The sequence below is a fragment of the Centroberyx affinis genome, unplaced genomic scaffold, assembly GCF_046629955.1.
Source record: "Centroberyx affinis isolate AG114_WGS23_722 - 3 ecotype Tasmania unplaced genomic scaffold, CSIRO-AGI_Caff_v1 ptg003378l_1, whole genome shotgun sequence".
In the NCBI taxonomy this organism is placed as follows: Eukaryota; Metazoa; Chordata; class Actinopteri; order Beryciformes; family Berycidae; genus Centroberyx; species Centroberyx affinis.
The window spans coordinates 108,662-126,770 of NW_027281367.1; the positions used below are offsets into that span (position 1 = coordinate 108,662).

Here is an 18,109-nt window from a genome sequence, read left to right on the forward strand (position 1 = left end):
AACTCATACCTCACATTGGTTACTCAGCAATGCTGACATCTTCATTGTAATCAGCTTTGAAATTATGAGGCAGCTAAAATTAGCTGACAGTGTTACTCCTTGTTTCAACATTGATAGGAATGAAGAAGTGAATTTTCCCATTTAAAATAGGGGGAATTGAGTGTGGCTCTTGTTGGACCGCCTCACACTGCCCAGCATTGTTGCAAAATGACTGAATGATGTTGGAACATTGCTGGAAAAGTTAGCAACCGGTTAACCTTGACTTGATATGAAATAGCTGTTACCTGGCTTCCGATGAAGGAATAATACGTTTTCTCAAAGTATTTGTCTGAGTATCTTAACATTTAATCTACAATTTTCTCTGTCTTCTTCATCCCTTGTTACCTTACATTATGTCTTCTTTGCCTGCCCAAGGTCAATTCTCCCCTGATGAGAGGCCTGGGCCAACACATCACTATTCATTTGTCTTTACGTGCCGGGCAGAGGGAGGGGGTATATTCCCAGCCGCTTGACTTCCATTCACCTGAAATCCCTGCTTTCAGCCTCTCCGTGTTAAGAATTCAAAGCATGGGCAACCCTTTTTTGTTTCTTAATGGGGAGCAATTGGCTTACATAGCGCTGCCCTTTCAGTCAAGAGTCAATGTCAGTTTAATCTCAGTTGAGCTAAAAGGTCAAATTACGCTGTTGTTCAGGAAGTGTTTTTCCCATTTTCGCCAACTGCCACAACATTATTCTGTTAGCAATTATCACATGCCTCATACAGCTGACTAGATAGGGAGACATTTCACTATATTACTGTAATGGTCACTGTTTCTAAGTGTTTGAAAAATAATTTCATCACATGAAAGCCATAGGTATCCATGAGTATGTACAGCAGCTCTTGGCTCAGGCTGATCAGAGTGAGCTGCGGTCATTCCCTTATGTGCTGGGGGATAACTACCTGTCAAAACCAAGCCAGCTCCTGCATTTATTAATAAAACTTTCTGCTTTGCCAAAGTCAAGACCAAACAACAGATGTGCTGATTATCCCAGTGCTAACTCGCTGGTTGTTGTTGTTGTGTATATTTACTCATCGTAGCATTTTTTTGGGTAATGCCAGGTTGATATCCTTGCAGAATACATCTGGGATCCATAGCCTGTAAACCAACTATGCCGATATGTACACAGGCTTGTATATCTGGAACCTGTGTGCCTTGATAAGAGGGGTGGGCAGCTGCAAGCTCATTCATCAGCTATAACAAAAGTAAAACAAAAGCCACGTCCTTTTAATCTTTACTCACCCGCCAAGCCCAGCGGGACCCACAGCAAGAGTCACTGTGGTGGATCTGCAATAACAAAGATTAGGGTCGCTTCCAACTTTACGGGTGAAATAAAACGGAAAGTCAAAGTTGGCTTTTTGCTAAAAGGCACCGATGCCAGCAGTCCAATGCCAGCTAAAATAGATGAGGGTCAGCGGCCAATTAAGCTCAACTCCAGCAGCTCCAACAATGGGGTCACACAGAGTTTGTGTTTGTGTGTGTGCATGTGTGTGTTGGTGTAATCTTCACCGCCCCCCTGTTGTGAGCTATCAGACAGTTTCTCAATAGCCCAACAATCACAGTGCTGCCAGCATGGCCCAGAATACTTTATGTGTGTGCGTGTGTGTGTGTGTGTGTGTGTGTGTGTGCGCGCATGCATGCTTGTGTGTCTTTGTAGCATGCATGCATAAGTCAGAGTGTCAGACTGCTTGTAAATGAATTCATACACACAAGCATGCTTTCATATGTGCATCTATCATGCTATGAGTTGGTCAACATGCATAAATCAGTAAGGAAAACTTCCCCCCATCTGTCCTTATTATACACAATCATTAATGCATGTGTTGTCACCGTCCATATGGCTATGTTTTACTTGTGTGAATGAAGCCATTTGTAAATACTTGACTTTGACATCTCTTATGGGGGGGGGGGGCTTCTGTCTGAGTGAACATACTGTGGCTGTTTTGTGAGTAAGCACTCCAGGTCAGCACATTTTAGATATGGACAGATGGATGGGAAGTAGGATGAATCATTATAAGCGCAGTGAATTCTCCACGTTTTCATGTCGCTCCAACACAGTGTTGCGTGAAACACATGCACACACACACACACACACACACACATGCACGCACACGCACACGCACACGCACACGCACACGCACACGCACACGCACACACACATAACCCACATTACCACAGATAAGTTTAAATTGACACACTTTGGGAGGGATTTTCCTCATCTTTTATCCTAATAAAGTCATCTGGTTCTTGTAACGAACGAGGTACAAAAGGACACACACTGACACACACACACACACACACACACACACACCATGCTGCTACCTGTCAAGCTGTCTCGACAGAGGAGGCTTCATCATTGTGATTCGTTTTCAGATCTTCAGTCTTTGAAGTGTCACTGTGCAGATGATGATCATCAGGGAGCGGTACTCACATCTCATTACTGACATTATGACTGACATTATGAGTTGAGTGGGTTTGTGCATGTGTGTGTGTGTGTGGGTTTCTGTGTGTCTGTCTGTTTCAAGTGTACTTGTGACAGTTGGTGTCGATACATTCTTGTCTTGCACTGTCACATTCATTGCAATTGAGGGGGTTGTCTGTGTCGCAGCAGAAGAAGTATATTGAGTCTACAGTGTTGTACTGTGCTCTGGTTATATACGTTTCTATTGCGCAGTTGTTACACATAGGGTTTGGTATTGTGCAGCAGTGGCACCCGCTCTTGACCCACACACTCGGAATGGTAATCGCTGGTTAGCACCGATTACACAGTCAGCCTTGGCACTCTGTCTGTGTGTGTGTGGAGAGTGTATATATGGGCATATGTGCATCTGTAAGTGCTTAAGTGCTTGTGTGTGTAAATCTGTGTGTTCATGTATGTCTCAATCCCAGTAGGACGACTATAATCTGCTATCCGGGAGCAATAAGGGCTTGTCCCGGTGATAATCTAGCAAGTGTCCGGATGTACGATTTGTACCATCGGACCCCTGTTTCCCGCTCTCTCCCTTTCCCTGGCTTTACTGCAATATCCGTCCTACCAAAGCTCCCCTCACACCTCCAGAGGTCTCTTACACCTCCAAGTGGTTGTACAAGGATGAAAACTTCAACAGAACAGAGTCAGCTTATCGCTTCTCATAAAGCAGAGCTGTCACCCAAGCTGTCCCTCGAGATGTAAACAGTGCTCAGATATATTGCCAGTTGAAGCCCATATATTCCGCCGCATTGAGCGATTTGAAGATTGCAAATCCTATGCAAATCCCAATATAGTGAGGTCCTTAGTGAGGCGACACTTTATTAAATTTTCTCTCCATCCGCTGTTGAGGGTACTCATCGCTATTAGCTCGAGAGGAGGTAATTAAGTTCTCCACTAAAGCATTAGCTGTGAAAGAACAGTGCACTCTGTGTTGCCTGTAATACGATTACTTTACATCTCATCTTTCCAGCTGTACAAATCTTTATTGAGGAAAGAATGAGGCAGACAAACACGCTCTGTATCCTATTTAGGAATAACATGAAAAAATGCTTTTTTTACTTCCATTTTTGGAAGATATTTGTTTGCCTGTTTTTTAAGAAGGGCTCTATTTAGGGCTGCCAAACCCTACTTTTCGCAGATTACACACATATGTTTCTCGAATCACCAAACTAATTGAGGTTTCAGTGGAAAGCGCCGTCTATCCGCATGCCATATCAAATCAAACAGAATTCCTCATATAAATGCTAGTACTTTGGAACTGAAAGTCTTCAATTTGCATTTAACTTCAAAACATTTTTTTTTAAAGTAGATGCCTCATGTTTTCAAATGGTGGATATCTCATTTTGTGATGAAACCCTTCGGCCCCCGCTGCCTCTTTCCCCATCGGTCTTCACGCTTGGCCTTCTTGACCCCATCACCACATCTCAGTGACTGTTCATATGTCTCCCGTAAGATTCCCTGCCGCCTCCGGTGGCTAGAAGAGAAGTGTGTCCAGGGTTAAACATGAGGTTAATGTGTAGCGCGAGCTGCCAGGGTAATTAGTTCGGTTAGAGCCTCGCTGCGGTGCTATTGATCGACCTCCGCACTCAACCATCTATTGAGAGCATTTAGAGAGAGGTGGAAGGGAGGGCAAATAAAGGTAAGAGGAGAAAGATGTAGGGCAACGAAGTGTACAAGGCTCCATTGTGTGTGTTTCTGGGCATTCCCTTTCCCAGTGATGTGTTGGGTGTCAAAGCAATTGACCATTTAGTGCTGAATAACCTCCATCCACCATTTGAGCCACACTGGCTATTGTTAACAGTAGTTGATGCTTGTCATTTTTCCTCAAGGCCGGACCCTTAAGGTCTTCTTCCGAGAAAAGGGCGACGGAGAAGGGCAAAGCAAAGAAAGACAGAAGAGGAGAAAGGGAGGGACTCGGCGGGTACCAAGTGGGGGTGACGCGGGCTTCTCATGCCAACAGAATAAAAGAGCCTGTCAGTGTGTGTGTGTGTGTGTGTGAGTGTGAGTGGACATCACCAGCACAATGAGCCCCGCAGAGTGAATGGGACACTCGGAGATAGTGAATGTCTATCTTCCGAAGCTTTCTCTGTCTCTCTCTCTCTCTCTCTCTCCCTCTTCCCTCCCCGACTTCCTATGGGCATCGCGTATCCATGTGACTGTTAACTTGTGTGCGTTTGTCTCACCCCCCCTCTCTTTCCCCCACCCCCCCCGTCTCCCCTCTCCCCCCACCCACCTCCAGGGAAGCTGGCGCGGAAAACTGGGGCACAGAAGGCTGCCAAACGCTCGCGTCAACCGCCGTCCACACCAAATGCCTGTGCAGCAGGATATCCACCTACGCCGTGTTAGCGCAGCAAGCTAGAGACCCGGTGAGTCACACTGCACTCTACTCGGGACTTGGGGGGGCTATCAAGTTAACTACCACCAGAGGTCAGGTCAGTGAGCCGATGAGTTACCGTAAATGTAAATTGAGATGAGGTCGCTACCCGCTGGACTTTATCGGAACGCATAATAGCATTGTAAGGTAGTTATTTGTTTTCTTTATCTGCAAGTATGTGATTTGGATGGATGATGAGTTTGAATGTGAACAGTCGCAAATCTGTACTTGCTCCATTGACAAAAATGAAAGTGATACAGATAGACCAACGCAATTTGTCAATGTTACACTGATTTGTCATAGTTATAGTGACTGCCTTGTAAGATGCAGTTTTGATCACTGTGTCTGTGTGTGTGTGTGTGTGTGTGTAAGCATATTACACCATACCTGATGTTATGCTGACCTAGTGCCTCCCTCCATGATTTGCAACTTTTGCGCTGAAGCGTAGTGAAGGTCAGGTTGTTCGGTGAACTACTTCCGTGCGAGGGGGGTGAGAGAGAGGAAAAGGTAGCGTCAAAAGAAAAGACATTTTGTTTGTGTCTGTGCGTGATTTTGCCTGCAGCGTGTGACCTGCACGTCTATAAATAGCATCACGTGGCTCCTAGTGTGTGTTTGACGTGATTAAAGTAGGCTTTTAGCTGTTCAGGGTAATGCCTGTCCTGATTGTTGTATTGACCCATTCTGCTGTATTCCACTAATGGACGTCCAAAGACCCGGCAGCGGGACGTTCTCACGCCCCCCCCCCTCTCCCGCACCGCCTCCCTCTGCACCCGCTCCCCTCCTCTCCAACGCACCCTTATTCATTAATTGTGTCCGAGCGTCCCACATCTTCACACCATCTTTTTTGCACTTTCCCTCCATACAACACCTAACCCAATTCATTACGTGCGCCCGCTTTCTCGCTCTCCTTTCTTCTTCTACAACTTAACCCTCTCTATTTTCCATTTACTCCGGCTCCTTGTCACTTCCTATCTGCCATCAATTTTCCTCCTGCCTCTCTTCATCCTCCTGTTCTTGTCACTTCCCTCACACTCCTTTTCACCTTGTTAACACTTCCAGCTGTTCCATTCACTTCATGCCCCTACTCCTCCACTGCTGCACAAAATGTTCCCTTTAGCTTTTCATGGTTGTTGATTTGTTAGCATGTTTACTTGCTCCTAATGCTTATGATTAGATCTGACTGTATCAGACATGTAGAAAATGCAGGGGGGTGCAGTTGTGTGTTAAATTTGCACACAAGAATCTGGGGGACTATTTTTTATTTTTTTATTTTTCTCTCTCTTAATGGTTAAGGTTAGGAAATGGGAGTGGTAAAACACATCCCTAGTTGGTAACGAACTTCTCCCCGGCGCCATGGAGATGGAAAGCAATTGCCAGGAATGGAGGATTCTGGGAGGAAAAGTTCAACCAATCAGAAAACGCAGTCGGGTCTCAGCTGGCAGGGAGAGCTGAAACGAGAGAAAGAGAGAGAAAGAGAGAGAAAGAGAGAAAGAGAGAGAGATGTTGTCCACCCTGAGTAAGAATATCAACGAGCACGGAGTGCCACAACGATAGCACTGTACATGGGCCAGAGTGCACATCCATCCTTGTGTAAGCCTGTGAGCAGGACAGTGTAAAGGCACTGTGTATACAGGACCCGACTGGTGCTAAGTGCCAGTGTATTCGTGCTTTGCTTTCTCAGAGAACATTACAGTGAAGAATATCCCCGTTCTTTCCTGCACTCTACATCACATATGAAAGGTTTGATTCCTGACCGCAGCCCTTTCTGTGTGGAGTTTGCATGTTCTCCCTGTGTCTGCCTGGGCTTCTTCTCCCACAGTCCAAAGACATGCAAGTCAGGTGGACTGGAGTCTAAATTGCCAATTAGTGTGAGTGTGAGTGTATGCTGGGATGCGCTAGGATAAATAGAAAATGAATGAATGAACATCTCATGTGGAAAGAGGATTAAACATCTTTATATTTTACCCTTAGCTTGTGTTCTCATGTATTTTGACAGGAAAAACCTGATCAGTAAAGGTTAAAATATAATATTGCACATTATGAAACTAAGATGGAAAACAAGGAAATTAATTCTCTCATCCTTGGTAACGATAAACACCCCTCTCTCTCTTTCTCTCTCCTTTCTTTAAGCGTTCTGTCTCTGAGATAATGGAATTGCAAATTATTGTGAGATGTCAGATAGGTCGCACAGCAGGGATTTACAACTTGCTAAGGGTTTGAAAAAGTTAAATGGATCTCTGCACCATATTATTACAAATATTCTTCTATTCCCATATCCATACCTTGTGGATATTCCACCTCCCTGTCTGTACAGGGCATGAGGAGGGTCAAAACAAGGTGATGGCCTTCAGGTGAATAACCAAGCTTGTTCCATTATTCTGTCCCTGAAAGCTGGCATTGTTCCATAGGGGTCTGCAACCTATTCCGGAGACTCAGGGAAAAAGTAATTCCCATTATGTGGAAAAACACATGATGGCTGCAACCTATAAGCTGAACAGGTCAGCCCGACAGCTATTTCTGCTCCCAGTGCCTCCTTTCCCAACTGAATGAGATTGACTTTTCCCTTTCCGCAGCAAGCAGGTTGGCTGTGATGAGTGAAAGGGACGTGGAAAAGGAAACACATTGACTTTCGCAACATTTGTGACATCTGTGAAGAGTGCGTTAGTCATTAGCGATTCATCATTGGGCCCTATTACACCATTAGGCCCAGTGCGGAGGGCCGGGAGGTATGGGTCAGTGTGTTCTTGTCAATGACTCTCAGTCAGGAGCTGTTGTGGCCAGTGCTGAGTGTACTTTTTTTTTCTTTTTTTTTTTTTTTTTTGCTTTAGGGTCCTCAAAAGTTCGCTTTCACCCCAGCAAATATTGGATTCTATAAGAGAGAGACAGATTGAATTTGCCAACACATACGGTATAAAACCGAGTCACAGCCACACATGCAAACACAGACAGCCACAGATGCAGATATGGATGTATGCACATGCTGTATGCACACACTCACACACACACACAAGAATGCATGCTTACATTTGCGTGCACACATACACTCACACACACACACACACACACACACACACAAGCTGTGTCCGGGGCTGTGTGGCTGTTGGAGCAGTGCTGAGTATCAGCAGCCCAGCTCTGACAGCTTATCCTGGGCCACGGCGCTAGGGACAAGGGGGGTTGAGGATTAACCTCCATGTTTAATAGAAAAAGGAGGGAGGGAGGGAGGGGGGGAGAAAGAGATGGAGGGATTTAGAAGCACTGCTGCCATTACAGGCCGTTTACAGTGGAGCGAGGGATAGCCAGCTAATCCTGTTTACTTTCTATAGCCGGGGAGAACTGTGTGCGCGCGTGTGTGTGTTCAGTATCAGACCCAAGGCAGAGGTTGTTACTTTAGAGAAACAGAGGAGAGAGAGCGAGACAAAGAGAAAGAGCAGTTGATTGAGTGAGGTCACAAAGCCATATAATAAACCAAGCCACTTAATTCCTGAGATGACTGCAGTGGGAATACAAACCCTACGGATATGTCTAGACTCACTGCCTCTACAGTGTTCATAGGGATCATGGGATTTGGAAGTTGAAGGAGATATTGGCTTTATAAAAGTCAGTTTAACATTTTGTGCCTCAAGTTAACGTCGTGAATTAGACCTCTTAGCTTCATTTTCGCCGGCATCCGTCCTAGTTGTGTTGGAATGGAAATGTTAAATTTACTGCAGCGAATTCTCTAAAGTTCAAACCTTTTTTTTTTTTCTTTCAGTTTTCAAGTGCCTCACTGCCAGCTGTTTTTTTCCTCTATTTACGTTGCACTAGCGGGAGCCGTGGCTAGTGCTTGCCTAAGCAGGTAACCGCAAATGCGAGTGAAAAGGTCAATGGCTCACACAGCACCTGAGACCTTGCTCCAGTCAGTGTGGGTGAACACACACACACCCACACACACACACACACACACATACATACATACACAGAAGCTAGGTGAAAATAAAAACAGCAGACACCGAGGGGCGTGGGGGGCGGTGCCGCTGTGTTTCCATAACTCATTTAGGAGCCAATTACTGTATCAAAGCAATTTTCTCCAAAGAACAATATGTGTGTGTGATGATGTGTAGCAATGTCTTTTCTCCTGTAAGGATTTCTCGCAGCCATTTGTACCTGCCGGTTTAACTGCTGTAGGCCCGTTGGTTCTCATGAAATGATTGGCTCGACTTGAGATCAATTCAGTGTGTTTCCTCTGCTGTCATTAGCGCTCACAGCCAGTCAACTTCCCTAATCAGGATGAAAAAGCTCTGAGATCGAGTCAATTATTTAGCCGATTAATGGCCAAAGTGACTGATTTGACCATGGAAGGAGGAGAGGGATGATTGAGGCGCCGCGAGATGAGACGCCAGCTCACCGTTTAACTTGGGTTAGAAAACATTTCAAAGCGTTTTAATACAAGGTCTATCGTAGAAGCAAGGCTACAAGGTGACAATATGCAAATGTCTCGCACTTTGCCAACTATAATTAGAGTGAGATGGTTGCTAAAAAGTTAGGCATGAGGGACTGCATGTGGAATCGCACTCAAATCCCTTGTTGCACCGACTGAAGGTCAGTTGTTTGAGAGAGAAGATGACACACAAAGCAGGTGAAATGCTTTTAGCTGTTTTGTTCTTGCTGAGGGAGTGTGATGTGTGAGATGGGTTTGGGTCTGTAGAGGGGTTTCATGATAGTGTTCAAGTATCCCTGTTAATGCAGAGTCATGCAGTATATAGTCAGTGTATACGTAGGGATTCGTCCCTACTTATACACTGACTCGTCTCTGAAGTTTAATGGTGAAGTTTAATGTTGTATCTGTTGTCTTTGCTTGAGATCAAGAAAATGTCAAGCAATTAAAATCACAGCATGAGCGCTCTCCCTTCCGCTGTCAACGTCTTCTACTCTGCTGAAAAAATACCGGCTAGTAAGCGTGATCACACTGGAAGATTTCGCCCTTAATTTTGCTCGTGATCTTGAATAAAACATGATTTGTTTGAGTCTGTTTGAGCGTCTGTTTCTGAATCAACAAGGCCTGGTTTCGGTTTGTCTTGGACCGGACCGAGACTGTTTCAACAACAGCCCTAGGGTAGTATTTTATCCTGCTGGAGTTGTGTTGCCTTGTGCTATAACTTGTGCTAAGGATCGGGCCTCTCTTTTATAGCCACTACTCCGACAAACAAAGTTTTGCTTCACCGCTCCACGTATTAGCTTACGGAAAGAAGATACTCGAGGATAAGGGCAGCTTTTGATGTGATGACTTTACATTGTAAGCCACTACTTCAGCCCTCAAGGTTGCCGCGCGCTGACAGGAGGGTTTGTGGGTTGCGGTTTGTCCTCAAGCCATTGAAGTCGGAGCCTGTCAAGTTGAACTCTCAAGTGTCGGTTGATTCAGTTGAAGAATACGGCGGGTAATATTTACCTAGTGTCATGACAGCAAAACAGGACACTGGGTAGCAGGAAAGCAAGATTAGCAAGCTGCACAGACTTCCGAACTGTGCAGTTGCATCGTCTGCATGTGTGTGTGTTTGTATGCCTATAGGTGTGTGTGGACAAGAAGAGCATATGGCTGCTGTTGGGTGAAAACCTTGAGTCTCAAAAACATTTCTATAACTAAGACTGACAGCCATGCACCTTTGAAATTATACAATGGACTGTAAGGATTTCATAAGCCCGAGGGTCGTAGCGTAATCCATATGTGACCATGCAACACGCTGCAAAAACTACCACACTACATGAGTGTAGTTGTGAAGAACACACACACAAACATGCACACACACACACACACACACACACACAATCCGAGCAGCTGTTCGGACGACAAGCACCTTGTCTTTGGAGTCCTCATATGGTCGCTGCGTTTGCCAGAGTGCTCAGAGCGAGCCTGCTATTGTGTATGTGAGGAATCTCAGCCTTGTAAATCCCCGTGCTTTCTTTCTGCAATGCAGAATGGAATGGAACGGCAAAAAAAAGAAAAAAAAAAGAAAAAGCGACGTGGGTGGAGAACAAACAAGTGGAAGTAAGGTAGAGATGGGCATGGAGGAGAGGAGGGAGGGAGGGAGAGAGAGAGAGAGAGAGAGAGAGAGAGAGAGAGAGACCAATTGGCGAATTAGTGAGAGAGAGGTAGAGCCAGAAAGAGAGAGAGAGAGCAGAATAGGTGGAGGGAGGAGGAGTGTCAGTGAGAGACGATAAGTAGGTTAAACTTCCTGGGCTGAAAATAGCTATCTTCTCCATCACATGGTAGCCAAGCTGCCCAGGGGAGCCTGGCCACGTACAGTACAGCCCAGCAAACCCTGTCTAATCTGGTGTCTCTCTCTCTCTCTTTCTCTCTCTCCTCACACCAATACATTCACACACACACACAAACACACACAAACGTACAGAGGGAGAGGCACCTATCTCTTCCAATTTCAACATGATGTGCCCACCATGTCTATCTAGGGCAGGGCGATTGCGCGGCATCATAGCCTTGGGGCTGATAGATTTTTTTTAATTTATTTATTTATTTTTTTGTGGGGGGGGGGGTGCGTTCCCTTTGTATTTTGGTTCCACGTCACGGACTGAGACGCTTAATCTCATAATCGCACCGGACCAATTAACAAACCACCGTTAGACAAATTGACACAATGAAGATCTGAGGGACAATTTGTAGATGTGTATATTGAGTAATTTACGAGTAAGAGTTTAATTTATTCCGTTATTCGTCCGGTAGAAGCTAATTTGAGACGGAGAAAGATTCGAAGAGAAAGACAAACGAAATAGAGTGAGCTTGTGTGTGTGACAGAGAGAGAGAGAGAGAGAGAGAGAGAGAGAGAGAGAGTGCCTGCTTGTCTGCTTGTGATTCCTCATGCATACAGTATGCTTGATCTCTCAGACCTCAAAAAACACAAATGCCTGTGTATCCTTTGACCTTCCTCTCTACATAACAAAATCAAACACAATGGCTGTGTGTTCTCTCTCCCTCGTCGCCCTCGTGGGTAAGCAAGCGTTCCCGTCCTGAAGGAGATGCTTGTCATGTCCCTTCTTTTCTCTCGCTAGCTCTTTTCTCTCTTTCCCTCTCGCCCTCTCTCTCTCTCTCTCTTTCTTTGTGTCTCTCCTGTGTTACGAGGTGGTTTTGATGATGTTTCACCTCCACTCTCCTCGCAGCGTGTTTGTGTGTGTGTGTGTGTGTGTGTGTGTGTGTGTGTGTGTGTGCCTGTGTGCCGTATTGGTATTCCGACCCATTCCACTTTCCTCTGGAGAAATTGGCTTCCTTTGATGGGCCAGGGAAAACCACTGAAAGGGATGCTTTGACTCTCTCTCTCTCTCTTTCTCTCTCGCTCTGCCTCTTACTCATCTCCTCTTTATTTTCTTATCCTCACCCCCCCCCCCTCTCTTTCTAAGTGTTTCTCTCTTCTTTTACTCCTTTTCTTTCTGTATTGCATCATTTTGTTTTGTGATTGATTGTTGATTAGTTAGATCTAGGTAGGCTCGTTCTCTATAAAGGCCTCTGAGACATGTTTGTGATGAAGGGCTGTATAAATACACTTGACTTGAGCTTCTGCTTTCTCTCTTTATTCTTTTCTTCAACTCCCCACTCTGTCAAGCTGAGGTCAGACTAGACGATTTCAATGCCAGTTCTAAGCCTGATTTAAATCTGACTTGACTTCTTCCAAACATGTTTGGTTTTGTCTGGCTTGTGTGGTGAGAAGTGGTACAAGACTCACCAAAACTGCAATGTGAGAGTGACAGCCAACAGCCAATGGGAGTTTAGACAGGGAAGAAAAAGAAAATGAACAGGAAGATAAGTCACATTTAACAACACCCACTCATATAGATAGTTTACATCAGCAAGATTCCCAACTCTAATTGCTCTTGATTGTTATACAATTTCATTTGGAGGAATGAATCTCATATTTAATAGTATAAAATGGCGGCATGCCTGGATCAATCTACATCCAATTACAAATTAAGTGAAAGAAGTCTCATACAAAATTCCCAATCAGTGTTATTCTTGTAAAGATGTCACTTCAAAATATATTTGGAATGTAAATTAAACTGTAGCTGTAAGCAAGGAACGATAGAACAGCTATTTAGTAATGTCAAATGAGAGAAAGGGGTACGGGTTTTTGAATGACAGAAACGGTGTAGTGTGTGATACCTCTTCTTGCGATGCCCATCTTTGTCCAGTCACCTTGTGTGAGTAGCTTCCTTACCGGACAGCAAGCGTTTAGACCTGAACAGTCTTCTAGTCTGCTGTAGGCTTCACTCACTGTCAGTCAGCCTTTCAGCTCACCCTAAACACACACACGCACACACGCACACACACACACACACACACACACACAGCTAAACCGTTACAACTTTCAATTACTTGCTACATTTGTCTGCACATGCCTCTGTGTGGGAGTATGTGTGTTTTTGGGGGCGGTGAAAGACACCTTGTACAGTGTGTGTACAGTGATAAATCTTTGGGATGAATGGGAAAGCCAGCCACCCTAGGAGGTAAATTGAGGTAAACTGTGTGATTGAAAACTTAAAAGCAGGCCAAACATCAAGCCCATTTGGGACACAGCGGGGTGTATGCTCTCCACTCAGCTTAATTTGTCTGTTCCTCATCCTTTCAAAGGCACACCTGGGGAGGGAGGCAAAGCAGAGGTGCGTTGTACATCATGACCCAAATAGCTTAATTATACACCGTGCTCCGGTGCTTTATACCCTTGGACATGTGAAATCATACGATGGGTGTACATGTTAAAGCTTTACAACCTTCCTTAAGCCAGCATGAAGCTACAAGCTCCCGATTTGCCTACATGCTCTGCCTTGCCAATTGGTTAGCCATTTCACCTGGGCTCTTCAAGCCTGGTTGTGTCAATCACAGTGGTTCAGAAGGTAAATAGAGTGAATCTGATGACAAGGTCCATAAGTGCCATCAAGGTGGTAAATACAAGTGAACTAGTTAAGTAAGTAATTAGTTTTGGAATAGCATAATTATGTGTAATTGATGTTCATCCAGCTTCATCTATCAATGTCCTGAATCTTCAAATTAGAGTTAATTACATGTAATTAGCAGCCTGTAATTTAAAGGACGAGGGGGAGGGGAGGGGAGGGGCGGGGGCGGGGGGACGCCAATGGGATTACATCTAAGGAAGAGTTAATAGATAGGTACTAACCAGGAAGCATGCCAAGGATTACTTTTAATCTACATAGGCGAATGAGTTCACTAACTGGAATGTTTCCAAAACTGAGGGATTCCCTCCCTCACACATTTCCTGAGGATTTTTCCAGGGATGCTGGTAAGCTGTTACTTGTGTGTATGTGAGGCACTGTAAGAAATAAGAAAACAGAGTTCCCTGGTCCAACTGGGCCCATGTGACACCTCCTGACTGTCACTGCTAAGTGTAGTTATGACCAGTGCTGGATGGTACAGTGTTATTTAGTAACACATTACAGTAATATAATCATTTTCCCAGTAACGACTAGTGTACTGTGACAAATCATTTCAATTCTAGTAACAATGTTCCAGGTACCAATAAAAAAAGTCATTATTTTTTGTTATCTCCCTTTCATCAGATTATAATATCAGATTGAAGTTGAATTATCCAAAGTCTATATCCCACCCATCCCGTGATTAATTTTTAGCAGAATTAGTTGTCATCCTCTCACACTAACCTAGCTCAGATGGGAAATGGCAGAAAAATTTAATTTGGGTAGAGGTATTCCTGCTACCGTGATTCCATCCACTGAAAGGATGTCAAGAACATTGGACATCAGTGCCATGCGGCTCTCCTGATCATTCCACCGCAGTTACCACAGGAGAGTTTTCTCCATTCTTCAAAGTAAGACATATTATTAGTTATGAAATGAATTACTGCTCACAGGGAGACATCGAAGTTAAGCAATTGCTGCATCAGAGCACTGGGACCTCCACAATACAGTTTACCCTCGATACTCTAGCATCAATATCCCTCTCTAAGTGAGTTTCAGCTCACTGAGTAATGACTGTTCAACTTTCTGAGCGACATTCGCTGTTGGCAGTTTGGGAGTTTTAGTTCTACAAACAGTTCTTTGAGGCAGAGCAGCTCCGGGGGCAGAAACAATCTCACTAGTTGAAGTTAACCTAAATAGGCAAAGAGCCACAGTTTTCAGCTGAGTTATTTTAGACTGAAGCCCAGTGAAAAAGGCAACAGGTAAGAAAGAAGCTAGCTTACATTATGAAGCCTAGCACTTTTGCTACTAAGTGAAAAAATGCAATCTAGTCATACTAAGTTATCTAGGTTAGCTGGTTAGCCTAGCTGACCTTCCAAGTTAGTCTGCTGACCTGGCAACATCATGAATGCCATGGTCATGACTGAAAAAATAACAGATTACAATTTCTATTTTTTACTTGACATATCTTTTGACCAGAGTTGCTTCTGAAAAACTGTGGGGTTTTTTGCTCCACCTGTTTATCTCAACCAAGAAACTCTGTATCTGAAAAATGTTTGGTTAACTAAACCACCAGTCTGCTCAGTGTTGGAGCTGTGGCTGGAGCAGTGAGGGGACGAATGATGTAAATGAATGGTGAACAAATGAAAGAATGGACCTTTACTGCCCTTTCATTGAAGTCAGTGGCAGTGCTCTTCTGTCAGTGACGTGCACAGACTGGGAAAGGGGCAGGGACAAAATTCTCAAAAAAGAGTAACTTGTGGACCGTGGTTCATTTGGCTGAAATACCGACCATGCAATTTAAATGTTTTACTTTTGTTGACCAATATTATCACTTTGAGCTGCACTTTTGTATGAAATACAAATAAAGTTATTATATTATTATTGTGATGTAAACACCTTGGGTTTAAAATTGGCCTGGAACCTTTGTTGCTTGTTGCATCCCCTCTCTCCCATCTTTACTGTCTCTTTTCACTGTAAACTGTATAATAAAGGAGAAATGCCATAAACACAATCTTTAGAAGGGCATTTACACAGAAATGCTGCGGCGGTCTGAGGCAGGATGCCCCCCTGGAGACATTTTTGAAAATCTGCTTTTAAAAACTAATTTATTTTTCTACGGGGGCATATACATAGGGAGAAAATGCAATATACCTGCATTTCTAACCTCTAACCGAGATAATCCAATCTAAAAATTAGAGGTATAAAATGAAATACAATATGAAATTGAACAACTTTTAAATTAAAAGTTTGAAATGTCCACTGTCAATGCTCAACACTTTTTGCCCTTAATATTCCAGGTGAAACTGCACCAGGCTGCTGAAAGTGAAGATGCATTCAAATCACTTTATTGATAGTTTGGTATTCCATTTTGAAAATATGGCTCATATTCAGACCAAAGGTAATCACACACATAACAGTGTACAAATTACACAAGTGAAATAGACCTGGGTTTAAAATGGTGTTGACAGTCCAGCCCTAATAATTGCTTCTCCATACAGTTTGACATCTCATAATTTCAGTTTTTCCATCTGAAGGAGCTACAGACATTTTATCTGCACACATTGGATACGGTGCGGTATCATGTTGTATTTTATGATGGATTGAATGTGTTTTTAATACCTGGCTACAACTAAATTTAATAATAAAATAATAATAAAATTTGACTTGACTTGACTTGTAGATAAAAAGCAGTCAGTAAAGAAAAGGCTTGAATAGCCTATGTATAGTGAAAACACTGTGGTATAAATGCCCTTCAGCCTGGTTACACTGACACTCACACATTAGCTCCATCTAGGGATGTCTGCGGGTAATTCGGCTAAATTACAGCATGTAATGTAGTGAAAGAGACAGAGCGAGAGACAGAAAGGTGTCTATTCATCCTGTCGGAGGGGCGGTCTTATTACTGCTTTAGCGGGCACAGCTGAAATGTAATCTGAATGAGATGCAATTTGTTAGAAGAAAGCAAAAGGTTAAAAGGTTTTTTAGGCAGGATGCATCACTGGCTTGTATGCCTCACAGTAAGTAAACAGCAACCCAGTCGAGGAGAAAAACAAATTAATGTCGTTTTGTAACACTCTCTCTCTCTCTCTCCCTCTCTCTCTTTCTCTCGCTCTCTCTCTTCAGGACATGGGTCCCACCAGTATGCCCTCGGTGCCCCTCATGGTGGGCTGTGGGGTCTCCTGCACCGCCCTGCTCATCCTGCTGCTAATCTACGCTGCCTTCTGGAGGTGAGGACACACACACACACACACACACACACACACACACACACACACACACACTCGACAGCATCACATGCAAGTGTCTATTTTCGTCTATTTTGTCTCCTGTGCAGACAGAGGTTTTTTTTTATTTTGCTGACTGTTCAGCTTTCCATTGCCAATTAAAATTGGGATTTTGTGTGTGTGTGTGTGTGTGTGGTGGTGTGTGGGGTGTGGTGGGGTGGGTCTGCATGTGGCATTTGCCATGCCAAAACTCCAATGAGGCCTAATAGGGTGCAAATGGGTGGCGTGGGAGCAGCAGGGGGTGGCGATTAGCTTAGATAACACACATAACAGATGGCAAGATCCAGCTAATGACTCTGCCACATCCAACAAGTTGCAGTTCAGTCCATCATTCTGTCATTATTACTTATCTCTCTCCCCCCCCCCCCCCTCTCTCTCACTCTCTCACTCTCTCTCTCTCTCTCTCTCTCCGTCTTGTAGGTATATTCGTTCGGAGAGATCGATCATCTTGGTGAATTTCTGTCTCTCCATCCTGGCCTCCAACATGTTGATTTTGGTGGGACAATCTCAAACGCTCAGCAAGGTGAGACACAATCATGGACACACGCACACACACACACACACACACACACACAAACAAAAATGTACTGACTCCAGGAATAATGTTTATATATAATCAGCCCTAGAAACAAAGCTGCCACAATTAAAAACAACAGGGGGCATCAAGGTTAGAGCAAGTTCATATAGTGGAGCTCCAAAAATGGCAGGTTGACATTTTGTAGCATACAACGCCCTGAAACCCTCCATGACGACCATATTCACCAAGAAGAGGAGTAGCAGAGCAGGTCGAATCACTCTTTTACTTAATATTCTTTTATGCAATTTTTTACACGATCTCACTCCCCCTCCCCTCCCTCCTTCCACCTCTCTGTGTGTCTCTCTCTCCTCTTTAGTTTGCAGAGATTTCATTTCACACTGCTGACTAGTCCGAAAAGATGATTCATTTTGACACTTTGCACACAATTACCTTTCTTATTTCACAGTTTTTTTTGGGGGGGGAAATGTCTCTAACCAAAGGTCTGTGTTCTGT

General features: G+C 44.1%; 1 protein-coding gene across 1 annotated transcript in view; it reads left to right on the forward strand.

The window, feature by feature from the left end:
• The window catches only part of adgrb2 (adhesion G protein-coupled receptor B2), a 132,758-nt gene that overhangs the window by 76,780 nt on the left and 37,869 nt on the right, over positions 1-18,109 (forward strand). Inside the window, exons 16-18 of the mRNA XM_071538952.1 lie at positions 4,748-4,874; positions 16,919-17,022; positions 17,500-17,602. Of these exons, the coding sequence (XP_071395053.1) occupies positions 4,748-4,874; positions 16,919-17,022; positions 17,500-17,602 (334 nt within the window). The remainder of the gene's footprint in view (positions 1-4,747; positions 4,875-16,918; positions 17,023-17,499; positions 17,603-18,109) is intronic.